Here is a 14768-nt window from a genome sequence, read left to right as displayed (position 1 = left end):
ATATATATATATGCATATATATATATATATTATTAAGACTCCATCTTGAAACAAGTCAGTGAAGGTAAGAGAAGTCAGGTCTGTTGCCAGCTTTGGCAAATGTGCCATTTCTGAAAAACAGACTGAAGCAACAGGGGATGAAGGGGTGGCTCAAATGGCAAGGCCTAGAGATCAAACTTCAGTGTTATAAAAAAGAAACAAGCCTCACACTGGTGGTTCAGGTCTGTAATCCTAGATATTCAAGGGGGCTGACATCTAAAGATTGCGGTCTGAAATAAGCAGGGAAGTCTGTGAGACTCTTATCTCCCATGAACTACCAAAAGCCATCGGTAGAGCTGTGGCTGAAGTAGTAGAGCCATAGCCTTGAATAAAAGCTCAAGGACAGAGCCCAGGGCCTCAGTTCAAGCCCCAGTTTCTAACAAACAAAACAGAAGACAGAATATTAAGTTTGACATCATATTCTCTTTCACTGGTTCTAAAATCATGCCATGTAGGTTTAATATTGTCTTGTTTTGGGATAATACATTTTCTTTCCTTCTCCTTCTCTCATCTCTTTCTTTATCCTAGTGTGTGTGTGTGTGTGTGTGTGTGTGTGTGTGTGTGTGTGTGTGTGTGTATGATGGTACTGGGGCTTGAACCAGGGCCTTGCTTTCTTGCTCAGCGTTGTAGCTCAAGGCTGGTGCTCGTAGTACTACCACCACCACCACAGCTGGTGTCATACCTCTACTTCTAGCTTTTTTTTTTCTAGTTGAGATGAGCATGACTGACTTTCCTGTCTAGACTGGCTTTGAACCACATTCCTCAGATCTCAGTTTCCTGAGTAGCTATGATTTCTGATGTGAGCTACCAGTCCCTAGCTTTATTATTGTTTTTAGTAATAAACTTATTTGGTCCTCAGAAAAACAATTGAGAACTTATGCAAATGGCTGATAAATATGAAGATAATAACAAAATCAGATTTCATGGAAACCCTTGATACATCATACTCTGGAAAATAGTGACACCTATGTGAAAATGTCAACATAGTTAAAACTCCAACGGCTTAAGGAAGGGGAACCCGGTGTCATCATTTTCCTCTGATCAGCAGTCCCCAATGCTGGCCTGACTCTGGCTGAGCTTACCTGTTCATTTACACATCAAAGGTTTATGGTTAATCAATGGTTCTTCATCACATTTTCTGGTTTCAAAATTCAGTCTTCTCCACTTGCTAGGCGATTATATCTTAGTCAAATTGTGTTATGTTCTTTAACTGTTTGGCCAGCATGGCTTCTACCTCTAGAAGCTTAAGAGGAAGTTTAAATGAGATGGTATCTGTAATGCAATAGCCACTCTGTAATACCTTTTAGTCTTAAATGTGCAAGCCATTGCATAGGACATATACATGTCCCTACATGTAGAAAATATACAAACTTGATCTACAACAAGATCCTGCTCCTCAGGAAAGATAGAATAAAAGATAGCTACTATGATATAAAGTATATAATTAGTGAACAAAAAGAGAGAGAATGGCAAAGAGCCAGGATAATGCAGGTGACCGAGGGATGACCTCTACCAAGCAAGTTCTAAGAAGGATGACATGGAGGAAGTAATTTTTCATATTAAGGATGAAACACACACCCACACACCAGGGAGACTTTTCTAGGAAGAAAGAACAAGGTTGGTAAGGAGAAAGAAATATGAGAATGTGAGATGTGACATGTATTTGAGGGAAGGGAGACCCATTCTCTTTGGGTTGAATTAAAAAGTTTTTGCTGTATATAGCAAAAACTATACCTTAGTTTAATAACTAGTAACTAGTAACTACTGGAGGCATACTTATGACAACTATTACAAAAACATACTTAAGAGGTATAGAAAATCAGCCCTAATATGCTGGATGAAATACCAAGAATTTCAATATAGCCTGCCATTAGTATAGCAGAATATTGGTGACAATTAGCTTATAAAGCAAGAGGGTTTGTTCACATCAGTTTGGAGGTTCAAACCCAAGGCTGGATAGCCTATTTGTTTGGCTTCTGATGGGTGGCAGATTGCAATAGTTGGGGGAAGATGGTAATGGTTAAGAACACATGCTGGAATGAATGCTTACATCTACAAATAGGAAGCAGAAAAGACTGACAGACAAGGATCCCACATTCCTTTCAAGTTCATGCCCAGTGATATAAGAAACTCCCATTTGATCCTACTTTCTAAAATTCCACAGAACCTCCAAGCCTGGAGACCAAGCCTTCATATATAGACCTTTGGAAGACATATATTCAATAACAACTGAAGGCATTTTCAATAAACTCAGTGATATACCCATTAAAATACCTTCATTGTTTAATTGATGGGTGCCAGTTTTTAACTTTTACTTATTCTTTGTACAGGTATGATTTCCATTCCTTTGTTCATCCCTCACACACTGTTCAACTGGAATTTTGGAATACAAATCTGTACATTTTGGCTTATAATTGACCATCTTTTGTGTACAGCATCTGTGTATAATATTGTCCTCATCAGCTATGATCGATACCAGTCAGTTTCAAATGCTGTAAGTAAAATGTCCATTTGTTTTCCTTACAAGATTATAGAGATGTAAATTTTGGGTGCCCAAGCAAAGAAACAAAAGAGGTACTAGGGATGGATCCCATAGATTTTGACATACTAAGCACATGATCTACTATACTTTCATTCCAACAACAAAAACAATGTCTAATTTTTTTGTTGTTGGTCTTGGGCCCAGAACCCAGGGCCTGGGTATTTTCCTTGAGCTCTTTTGCTTAAAGCTTTTGCTCTTTTGCTCAAAGTCCTCATTGCCTTGTTTCTTAAGAACACAAAGATTAGTGATCACAAGTAGAATACTGGTTATTTAGCAGGTTGGATATACATGAGAGCTACAGTAGTTTCACACTATAGACAAATTGAGACCTGAATATTATCTTCAGGATGGTACATGGTAAATACAGAAAAAGATACTAGATTTTTGAATGGAACAAGAAAATCATTTCTGAATGGCTGAAGGGGAAAGACAGGTTATATAATAGAACCATCTAGAAAGACCAAGTTCCAGTGACAATTTAGGACCTTTGGCAAAGTCTGAACTTTCCCCAAATCTAACCAAATAGCCTCATTAATGAGTGGCAATACTTAAGCAAGCAAACTTTCTCAAAACAAAGGAAGACATAGGCTGAGGGGTAGATAGGAGCCACATCAATGTGGGGCAGTGATTTGAAATCTTTGTGGCCTTGATGAGAAATTCATTTACTTGTAAAACTTGGGGTCCAAAATCATTCAGGAACTACCATGTTTAATAGGCATTTTACCAAGTACTGGGATAGAGAAATGAATCAACTGTGTGTGTGTGTGTGTGTGTGTGTGTGTGTGTGTGTGTGTGTGTGTGTTCTGGCTTGAATTCAGAGTCTGGGATCTATCCCAGAATTTTTTTTGCTCAAGGCTAGAATTCTACCACTTGAGCCACAGATCCACTCTTGTTTTTGTTTTTGGTGGTTCATTGGAGATGAGAATTTCACAGACTTTCCTGCCTAGGGTAGCTTAGAATCTTGATCCTTGGATCTCAGCCTCTTGAGTTGGATTACAGACACTGGCACCTGGATTAACAGTCTGTTTTAACAGTCTAGGATGATGCAGAAACATATGAGTTCATCACAGTGACAGGAGTGCTGGGCTGGCAGTTGAGAGGTCAGGAAGGCTCTTGTCTGGGAGGACTGTGTGCTCTGGAGACCAACAGGACAGAGGTCTTAGATGAATCAACAGACAAACTTCTAGAACAGAGTAATTCCAAAATCCCAAGGCTTAAGCAAGACAGGCGTTTCTTTCTCCTTCACAGAATGGTCTAGGTAAGGCAGAATGCTCTGTTCCAAGAACTTACCCAGGAACCCAATTATAGGTTAGCTTTACATTTTTCAAATTAGCAACTAGGAAGTTTTTTTTTTTACTATTCAGAGCCAGACAAAAAATATTTTCAGTTTTGTAGGACCTATGATTTTGATCGTAACTGCTCAAATTGGCTGTTGTCGTGAAGAATAGCCCTAGATGAAAAAAAATATTTGATTGTATAGTAATGCAACTTTATTTACAGAAAGGGGTATTGGGTTACATTTCTTTTATGGACAGTGATAGGCTGATCCATGTGCTAGGATATTGTCCTCTGCGTGGTTAAAGCCTGGTTGTTGTTTCATGTGTAGCCCTTACAAAAAGAAAGAAGCCATCCAAGCAAGACCAGTGGGAGCTCATAGGAAGTGATGGTGGAAAGCTGAAATCTTCCTGCAGCTGGAAGGAACAGAGACAGTGTGATAGGAAATGGGTGGGGGCTGAGCCCAGGAAATGGAAATCTCACCATAGTTTGGAAAAGCAAAGGTCAGTGCAGAGGACAGTACATGATCACAGGGCTCAGAGATGTTTTCTGGAGGGGTAGATGCTATTTGTCTGAAACAAGGATGATGAGAAAGGAAAACTGTAGGCTAACTGTAGTGAAGGAAATGTGAATTAAAATGGACACAGAATAAAGATAGGAAGAGGAGCATATTTTTACCTGAAGATGAAGAAAAAAGCTTGAGCTAAAAGTAATGCTGCCAAGAGAGCTGGTGAGGGAGTTGGGTTGACTGGCTAAGGTTGCCATGACAGGGACTGGTATGCTAAAAGCACCAGAATCTTATTTCTCTTGGATCTAGAAATGGAAATTTAACATTGACGTGTACCCAGGACTATCCTCTCTCAGAAGGTGCTAGGAATCTTGTTCCATGTCTTTCTTAGCTTCCAATGTTGGCAATTCTGGGTTTACAGATGTATCCTTCTAATCTCTGCTTGTGTCATCATCTGGTCTCTTCCCTTGGTGTCTGTATCTCTGTTTCTTCTTCTTATAAGGATTCCAGTCCTATTGGATCATGATAATTTAATATAACCTTGTCTTAATTTGAGCCTATCTGCCAATGCCGTATTTCAAAAGATGGCCACACCCACAGGTGTTGGTGTTTAGGATTTGGACACACCATTTTTGGAACAAAATTCAACTCACTATGGAAACATTAGAATGCATATCTCATTGTTAACACCAGCAAGTTCCAATGGAAATTTCTGTCTTACAAAAGAAATATGACTGATGGAATGTTTGGCTATTTCACTGGGGGAGGGAAGGGGACAGTATCCTGAATAATGCACGTATTTTACAATGGATTAAAACCTGGCCACTGATTGACTGCAGGGAGGCCACTCCAACCATCTGGGTCTATATTTAAGCAATGCTTGAGCTGTCTATCTGTCAAAAATGCTCCCTAGAGATGAAGAGATCCATAACTTCTTCTCAAATCCCTTGGATGTCCATTATCTCAATTGACCTTATGCATAATGAAAGAGAGATCACTTTCTGGCATATTGCATTATATCATTACAGAGGCTGAACTGAGCAATTAAAAAACTAAAGGCAGTTTTATGACCATCTGGGTATTGTTACCATCTTCATAATCATTAGATTTAGTGCAAGAGATATATTAATTAGTGGGAAGAGAAACACAAGGAAAAAAAAGTATATTGTGTATGAGAGCTGTGGTCAGCTTGAACTTCATCTTATCTTGAGAAATACATTGTTGTTGTTTAGTGTTGCTACTGGGACTTGAATTTAGGGCTTGGGTGCCTTTTCTGCTCAAAGTTGTCACTCTACCACTTGAGCCATAGCTCTACTTCTAGTTTTTGTTAATTAGAAATAAAGAATGTTGGAAGTAGAGCAGTGGCTCAAGTAGTAGAGTGCTAGCCTTGAACAACAAAAGTCAGGGACAGCTCCCAGGCTCCGAGTTCAAGCTTTAGACCCAGCATACACATATTTTCTCCTTAATCAAATACACACACACACACACACACACACACACACACACACACACACACACACACACACACACACACACCCCTACCACCACTGCCACTAATAACAACACAAACAAACCAGAAATGAACAAACAAAACCCCCCACAGTGCTAGACAGTATCATATCCCTTTAGGATGTGAAAACACCATCGATGGAGACTTTAACGTTCAGAGAGAGTAGTAGTTGAGGGACAGGGGAAGGGAGGCATGCTCCCATTTCTTGGGTTGATAATTTCTTTTATTGTTAGAATTAAATCAAATATGGAACACTTGACCTGGAAGGAAACACACACATTTAAAAGAGGTTCTGATGTCTGCTCCAGATGCCCTTTAAGTGTTCTTGGTTCAGATATTTATCTCTAATGTAGAGTGGCTAGACATAAGAATGTTTAGATTTATAAGATATTCTTTTTCTTTTTTCTACTCTGTGTGTGTGTGTGTGTGTGTGTGTGTGTGTGTGTTTGTGTCTTGTGTGTGCTGGTCCTCAGACCTGTAGTCAAGGCCTGAGTACTGTCCTTGTGTGTTTGTGCTCAAGTGTTGGAGCTCTACCACTTGAGCCACAGCTCTACTTCTGGCTTTTTTGTTACATGTGAGTCTCACAGATATTTTTGCCCAGACTGGCTTTAAACTGCAATCCTCAAATCTCAGCCTCCTGAGTAGATAGGATTACAGGCATGAGCCACCAGCACCTGGCCATTCTCCACTGTTAAAAAAAGACAATGGAACTTATTGCTGTCGTATTTCTCAAAGTGACTGGCCATTACAGCTTTAGTTGCTATTGAACAAATAAAAACACTTGTAGAAACAAGTGTTTTGGCAAGGCTGCATTAACACATACATTTCTCACACAGGGGTAAATGTCTTTCTGTGTACTTGATCTCCTTTCTTTCTTTCTTTCTTTCTTTCTTTCTTTCTTTCTTTCTTTCTTTCTTTCTCTCTCTCTCTTTCTCTTTCCTTCCTTCCTTCTTTCCTTCCTTCCTTTCTTTTTTCTTTCTTCTTCTTTTTTTTTTGTTGGTTGTGGGGCCTGAACTCTGGGCCAGGGTGCTGTCCCTCAGCTGTTCCGCTCAAGGCTAATGCTCTACCAGTAGAGCCACAGTGCCACTACTGGCTTTTTCTGCTTTTGTGGTGCTGAGGAATCGAATACAGGGCCCCATGCATGCAAGATAAACACTCTACCACCGAGCCGCCACCTTCCCAACCCTCTTTCTCATTTGTTTCAGTTGTGGGGCTTGAACTCTGGGCCTGGGCACTGTCCCTGAGCTCTTCAGATCAAGCTAGTGCTCTACCACTTTGAGCCATAGTGTCACTTCTTGTTCTCTGGTGGTTATTGGAGATGATAGTCTCACAGACATTCTTGTCCAGGCTGGCTTTGAACTGCAGTTCTCAATCTCAGCCTCCTAAGTAGCTAGGATTACAGGCATAAGCCATTAGCACCCAGCTGCATTTTCTGCTGTGATATAATATGTGTATTCATTTATATCTGTATATCTATACTTCCAAAGATGAATTGCTTTAGGCAATGAATGTCATCAAATAATACCTATTCTACATGTGATACATTCTGAAATTGAGTATTCTATTTGATTGAAAAGAATAGCTATCATGGGCTGGGAAGGTGGCTCAGTGGTAGAGCGCTTGCCTTGCATGCATGAGGCCCTGGGTTCGATTCCTCAGCACCACATAAGCAAAAAGAAAAAAGCCAGAAGTGGTGCTGTGGCTCAAGTGGTAGAGCACTAGCCTTGAGCTGAAGAGCTGAGGGACAGCGCCTAGGCCCAGGGTTCAAGCCCCATGACTGGACCCCCCCCCCAAAAAAAAGAATAGCTATCATTATCCCGTCTGCATATTGAAAAATACTGTGATCAGGTATACCTGATTTCAGTTAACATTCAGATTTCAGGTACACCTGATTTCAGTTAACATTCAGATAGGGTATATTAGGGGTGGAGGGAGGAAAATTTCTATCTTACATATTGGCTTTGACATTTGCTATTGTGTCTGAAGTTTAATCTTGAGATTGTAGTTTTCCCCTTTCAAACCATTAAGATAGTCTGCATCTTGGTTCAGGTTTCCTTGACATTGAGCTCTTTTCTAACTCATGTCACAATACTCATGTTAGTTAAAAGTCCTACCCCATGTACCATTGATATTTCTGAGGGCCTAGGGGATGCTTTGTATATTCAATTTTTGTTCATTATGTTGAAACAAATTTATCTGCTCTTTTGTAGGTATCTTATAGGAGTCAACACACTGGGATCTTAAAGATTGTGGCTCAGATGGCGGCTGTCTGGGTGTTGGCTTTCTTAGTGAATGGACCGATGATACTAGTTTCAGAGTCCTGGAATAAGGAAAACAGGACTAATGAATGTGAACCTGGGTTTATTTCAAAATGGTATGTCATTATCATCACGTCATTCTTGGAATTCCTGGTCCCGATCATCTTAGTGGCTTATTTTAACGTACAGATTTACTGGAGCCTATGGAAGCGTGGGACTCTTAATAGGTGTCTCAGCCATCCTGGATTCATCTCTGCCTCTTCCAGTGACTCTGGACACTCCTCCAGACGTGGTCTAGGTTCAAGGACATCTCTACCTGACCGGAAGGAAGAAGCTGCATCTTTTCATTCAGAAAGACCAAGAAAAAATATCAACCTCTTGGTTTCCTTAAGAACCCACACACATAGCAGTTTCATTGCTTCTAAAACAGGTTCCCTTTCCCGCTTTGATTCCATAGCTCTTCAACAAAGGGATAATTTTGAACTTCTCAGAGCCAGGAAATTAGCCAAGTCCCTGGCCATTCTTTTAAGTGCTTTTGCTGTTTGCTGGGCTCCATATTCTCTATCCACAATTATACTTTCCATTTATCCGCAAAGGGAGCGTGGTAAAGCAGTCTGGTACAAATTTGTGTTTTGGCTGCAGTGGTTCAATTCATTTGTCAATCCTATTTTGTACCCTTTGTGTCATAAGCGTTTTCAGAAGTCATTCTTGAAAATTTTTTGTATGAAGAAGCAGCCCATACTACCATATAATCGGTCAATATCCTCTTGAAGAGAACGTTTTCACTTCTGGAAATTTTGGTGTTAATCACTTTTTTTTTTGGTCATGGGCTTGAACTCAGGACCTGGGCATGCTTCCTGAGCTCTTTCACTCAATGCTAGCACTTTGAGCCCCACAGCTCCACTTCCAGTTTTCTGGTGGTGAGAGATAAGTCTCATGGACTTTTCTGCCTGGGCTAGCTTTGAATCATGACCCTGGATCTCAGCCTCCTGAGTCACAAGGATTACAGGAGTGAGCCACCAGTGCTTGGCCTTAATCATTCTTAAGTGAATTTGATCTGGTTTTCATCTTGACCTTTGCACTCTGCCAAACAATCCATAACATGGTAACATGTGTAAAGTTACAGAAAAGAATATGGAAGTCAATGGAAAATGACTCCACTGGATTACAGTTTAATAAAGTGATATTTTTGTAATCCTCATGGCCATGAAAGTACTAATATTTTTCTAAGTCATCTCCACTTCTTTTCTTTTTGGTGGATCTTGAATATCATTGATTGTGAAAGTTCAAAGTTTATGTTTTCCTACCATGCTTAATTTTTTTTGCAGTAATATTACCTTTTTTTTTTTTTACTTTATACTAATACAGGTTCAGATGTATCTAGTTGGAAATTCATTCCCTAAAGTATGCAATAGAGGAAAGAAGCTTGTTGCTGAAGATGGCTAGGTCAGTTATGATCAGTTGGAAATTGGATTTGGGGTTGATTTGGCCATAGGCAAGAAACTAAGCTCATGTAAGCTCACGTGTATTTCCAGCCTTATCTTTGATGTTCCCCTGGAAAGAAGGAGTGGTGTAGTAGGAGAAAGGCGTGGCAGTCATACAAGGAAATGGGAGGGACTCTCAATGGTCACCAGTGGTTGGAACATTAGCTTGTCCAGTTCCTTCCTGACCTTATCTCCCCACTTCCTTATCAGACAAAACTTCTCTTTGTGAGACAAGATAAAGTGGGATAAAGTGGGAGGCTAAGAGTCGGTGAAAGGACTCTGACTAGATATACATGTATAATATTCACTCAACTGGAAACATTGAGAATTAGTAATAGACTATTGTTGTATTTCTTTAATGTGTTTGATCATATACCTGATATTTTGTATCATAATGCTCTGAGCTATTCCTGTATTATGTAATTTGTATAGGGTATGCTTTACTGACAATTAACAGTTAACTAGTTTGGTTATGTTCTATCATTTTTTTCTTTTTTTTTTGCCAGTCCTAGGGCTTGAACTCAGGGCCTGGGCACTGTCCCTGAGCTTCTTTTGCTCAAGGCTTAGCACTCTACAACTTGAGCCACAGAGCCTCTTCTGGCTTTTTCTGTTTATAAGGAATTGAACCAAGGGTTTCATGCATGCTAGGAAAGTACCACTAAGCACATTGCCAGCCCTGTTCTATCCCCTCTCCCCCCTTTTTTTTCTGGCAGTACTAGAGTTTGACTCAGGTTCTTGTGGTTGCTATGTAGATAGTTCTGTCAATTGAGCCACACCCTCACCAAAGTACAGTGATTGTCTTTTTTTTTTTTTTTTAATGTTACCAAAGTTTGAACTCAGCCCTTGAGCTTGTTAGGCAGGCCCTCTTTTATTTAAGTCGTACATTCTTTTTCCTTTTCATCTTTAGTTCTTTTTGGTGTTCTATGCCAATAATTAAAATAAATTAATTTTCTTTTTTGTCAGGTGTGGGGCCTGGGCGCTGTCCCTCAGCTCTTCAGCACAAGGCAAGCACTCTACCACATAAACCACAACACCACTTCCGGTTTTCTGGTGGTTGGAGATAAGAGTCTCCTGTACTTTCTTTGCTTGGGCTGGCTTTGAACTGTGATCCTTAGTTCTCATCCTCCTGAGTTGCTAGGATTACAGGCCTGAGGCACCAGAGCCCAGGAAAATAATTTTATTTGTTTATAATAATTTATTTTTCTCATAGCTAATTTAATCTCTCCTTAAGTTTTATTAGCATTTCTTCTGTAATTTCTCAGAGTTCTTATGCAGTGTAGTATTTTCACATTTTTTAGAGCTTTTAAAATTCAGAATGATTTCAACACTAAAATATGAAACTCTTTTAGATATGTACACAATTTTTATATGCACTAATGCATTCCATAAGAGGCTCATGTTTAACATTTAATAGCAATTGAGAAATAACCTCTCATGAATGCACATAGGATTAAGTGTCTGTGTGTCCACTGTAGGTTTAATATTTATAGATTAGAAGTGGTAACATGTGATAACTTGGATGTTTGTTGAATGGAGCAGTAATATGAAAACTTAAATGGAACTTGGGGAAAGCATGCCTAAATATTCACACATACTTCTTAAAGTTTATATAATATATAGTCCAATATACTATATTTCATTCTACCTAACATAAATGTAAGATATATTCTTATAATAATTTTATAATTTTATTTCCTACCATAAAACAGAAATTGCAGCAAATTGTCTATTATAGAGTACTTTGAAAAGTGGCTGGTGGTTCATGCCTACAATCGTAGCTATTCAGGGGACTGAGATCCAGAGGACTGAGGTTCAAAGCAGGCCTAGGCAGAAAAATCTGCATGAGTCCATCTCCAGTTAATTAGTAAAAATGCCAGACTGGAGACATGGCTCTACTGGTAGAACACCAGCCATTATTAGCAAGCAAGCTTGGTGAGAGTACAAATCCCTGAGTTCAAATCCTGGTATCAGCAAAAATAAAAATCACATTGAAGTTAAGTCTTATTTTGATTTCAAAATTGGTGGGAAATGAGTAATGTATGTTCTAGGAGTAATGAAATATGAAATATGCATGATAAATAAAATAAATGATGCGACTATTCCATGGATACTTGAAAATAAATACTTCAATGGCCTATGAATGCATAAATCAAGCAAATATTTTTTGAGTGTGTCTAATGTGCTAATTATGTATAAAAGTGCCTGTTTAAGGAATAGGAGTTTTCCTGTGGGGTTTTCTTAGCAGCATTTCTGGATATGTCAGAGATGCTCAGTGGATGCTTCTTGAAAATGCACGGCCTGGGCGCTTTGGCCACAATTAGTTCCACTTCTTCCTGCATCCTCACCTTTATATTGCAACTTACTTTTTGCTTCTTCCATCAGGAGTGACTTGCTTTCAGTACACTATTGTCAGCTGACACCTAATCAGTTTTGAGCCCAGGCCTTAAGAGGCTGTGTGTGTTTTCTTTAGGGAGCTGCTCAACTTGTAGGTGAAGCCACCAGGGTATTCTACTGGAAGATGAGAGAGATCATGGGAAGTAGAGTGAAGCAGCCTTGGCCTAGGCTGTCTTGGACTAGCTAGCCTGGCTCAGGCCTGTTGTGGGGAGGCAGAAGCAATCTTAACTATAACTAGATCAGAAGAACTACTCAGTGGACTCAGAGCCTCCTGAGTAATGATGCCATCTGAAAGTGTTATTCAGTGATTTCTAAGTGACCTGTCAAACAGGCACCCCATTGTGAATTAAATATAAACTCAGAGAACATAAACTCAGAGAGAAGGAAACATCCACGTGACTTCTTGTGAGCGAGCTAGGGCAGAAGACATTCACACTATTGTGCAAGAAAACAGAGGGTTTCTTTAAGGTCATGGCTACTCTAAAGGAACATATTCATTGCAAAATGATTTGGCCGCCCAGATAATTGATTTCTCAATAGCATCAATTACACAACCTAAGTGCATATACGGGGAAAATGTTGTATCTTATAGATGAAAAAGCAAGGGTGGACAATGGAAGACAAACTATGCTTAGCTGCATGCCTCTCTACTAGACTTACCTCAGTCTCTACAAAATGCCACTTTAAGCCAGGAACTGTAGCCTAAGGACTAGTTATGCATGTGGTATCAGGTACTCTCTCTCTTTGTAATATCTTTTGTTCTCCTGCTGTCATTTCCTTCTGTGCTTAGACTTGTAGTAGAGAATAAAGCAGGCCTGCTTTAGGCTTCATAGCTCTGTGAAATGATTTGTGGAAGAAGTTCATCTAATCTCTCCTTTCAGATTTCAATATTGCCTATTCACTGCTTTCTAAAGTAGAAATTGTAAAAATTTGAATGTAAAAGAAAGCATCCTGTAAAAAAAAAATTAGGGCAACTGTTGAGCCATTTATCTGATGCATGGACTTGCTTAAAATTTCCAGTAGTGAAGATAAAGATGGCAAAGCATACTTTCATTTCCACAGAAGGGTGCTTACCAGCTGCTTCTTAGAAACTGGTTAGACAAGTACTTTTACATTTATGACTACATCCTTCCTGTTTTCTCACCCTAGTCAAGGTCATCTGATCCATGGGTCAGAAAATAGTGATTGCTTGGGAGTTCTGCTTTTCTGGCCTCTCATTTCCAGAATCTAATTGGTTTGAGTTTGATTTTTGTTGTTGTTGTTTGTTTGTTTGTTGAGATTTTGTTCCTTTGGCTTAATTTGGATCGTCTGGAGTTCTGAACATCATACTCTTCTTTTCATGGAGGAGAGGCCTGCGTCTTCAAAGGTCCTACCAAGCAGTGGATGCTGTAAGGACAGAGTTATATATTATCTGGCATGGAATGTTCCACCAAAGTGGAATGACATAGCTTGAATAATTGTTCCTTTGTTGTAGGGCCAGAAGAGAGGGCAAGGCCCTGGCACCTGTCCTGCTACTGCTACAGAGCTGTCCTGTGTGGCCTTGTGTATTTTCAAACAGCCCAGGCCTTCTGTGGAAAAACCATGCAGTGGTTCTCCTGAATGTCCTCTAGGCAAGGCTCTGAATGGAGACATCTAGAATAAAATTCATAGGGTAATGATGCAGACATTTATGTATGGTGCTTATCGTCCAGCATAGGATCAATCACCTCAGTTCTTACAAACTAAGGAATGAAGAGAGTAGATGACTTGCCATGAATGATAGGATTGGCAGGCAAGTATAGTCACTTGACCTCGGAGTAAAACTAGGGTCCAGATACTGAGCTTCATCCCACACTATCTCTCAATTCTTAGAGAGCTTGGTGCCTTCCATCTCCCACTTATAGAAGTTTCTATAGAAGTTTCTTTCAGAAGGAAGGGGATGATAAGCGACTAAACAACCACCACCAGCACAAATCCAATCCAATCAAAACAAACAACACCCCCCCAAACCCCAAATCAAACAAACATAATCCAAATCAACAAACATCAAACCTCACTAATTCTTCCACACCTTCCGTCTCTGTTTTCCACTAGATGGCAGTAGTTCCACATGTCTTATCTCCCTTTTATTACTGTTGAATAAATAAACAAGGACGATTGTTTCCTGTTACAATTTAAAGGAATCTGATAACAGCCCTTCACATATCAGTATATTATATTGAATTAAACTCAGAAGATCAGTTAAGGTGATGTAAACTGTTTAAAAACAAGAACAATGCTCCCTGACCTTCCACCCCCCCCCCCCCAAGCTTTTCTGCAAATTATGCAAGGCTGTCCCAAGGTGCTTGCAACCGGGCATGTGTGTGTGAGCACCACCTTCTGGCCTACAGCCAACATCCACTCCTGTCTTCCCTTAACCCTGACACTCATCCATCCTTGTCTACACAGGCACACTCGCACATATGTGTCCACACCCTAACTCTCCTCTACACACCTGCCACTGTATACCACATACCACAAATTTACCCTCCCCCACTGAAATACACATGTTTACACCAATTATCTCCTACAGACGCATGTGTGTTCATGCACATACGTGTACACACACATTTACACACATTCCAAAGGAAGAATTCCTTCTTTAAAATGTTCTTAAAGTTTCTTGAGACTGTCAGGTAAGTATACATTTTTTCTGCATTGATTTCATTTGCTACACATTCCTTTGCTACACATTCCTGTCATTTGTTACACATTTGCTACACATTCCTTTAAACCAATA

At 39.7% G+C, this 14768-nt stretch overlaps 1 protein-coding gene across 1 annotated transcript in view; it reads left to right on the top strand.

Moving 5' to 3' along the window:
* Hrh4 (histamine receptor H4) overlaps positions 1 to 8903 on the top strand; it is a 15494-nt gene extending 6591 nt beyond the window's left edge. The window contains exons 2-3 of the mRNA XM_013014871.1: positions 2370 to 2533; positions 8085 to 8903. Of these exons, the coding sequence (XP_012870325.1) occupies positions 2370 to 2533; positions 8085 to 8903 (983 nt within the window). The remainder of the gene's footprint in view (positions 1 to 2369; positions 2534 to 8084) is intronic.
* The last annotated feature ends 5865 nt before the right edge of the window (positions 8904 to 14768 follow it).

The sequence above is a fragment of the Dipodomys ordii genome, unplaced genomic scaffold (assembly GCF_000151885.1).
Source record: "Dipodomys ordii isolate 6190 unplaced genomic scaffold, Dord_2.0 Scaffold25, whole genome shotgun sequence".
Taxonomy (NCBI): Eukaryota; Metazoa; Chordata; class Mammalia; order Rodentia; family Heteromyidae; genus Dipodomys; species Dipodomys ordii.
The sequence above is the reverse complement of the archived record's forward strand: the minus strand, read 5'-3'. Positions and strand labels throughout refer to the sequence as shown.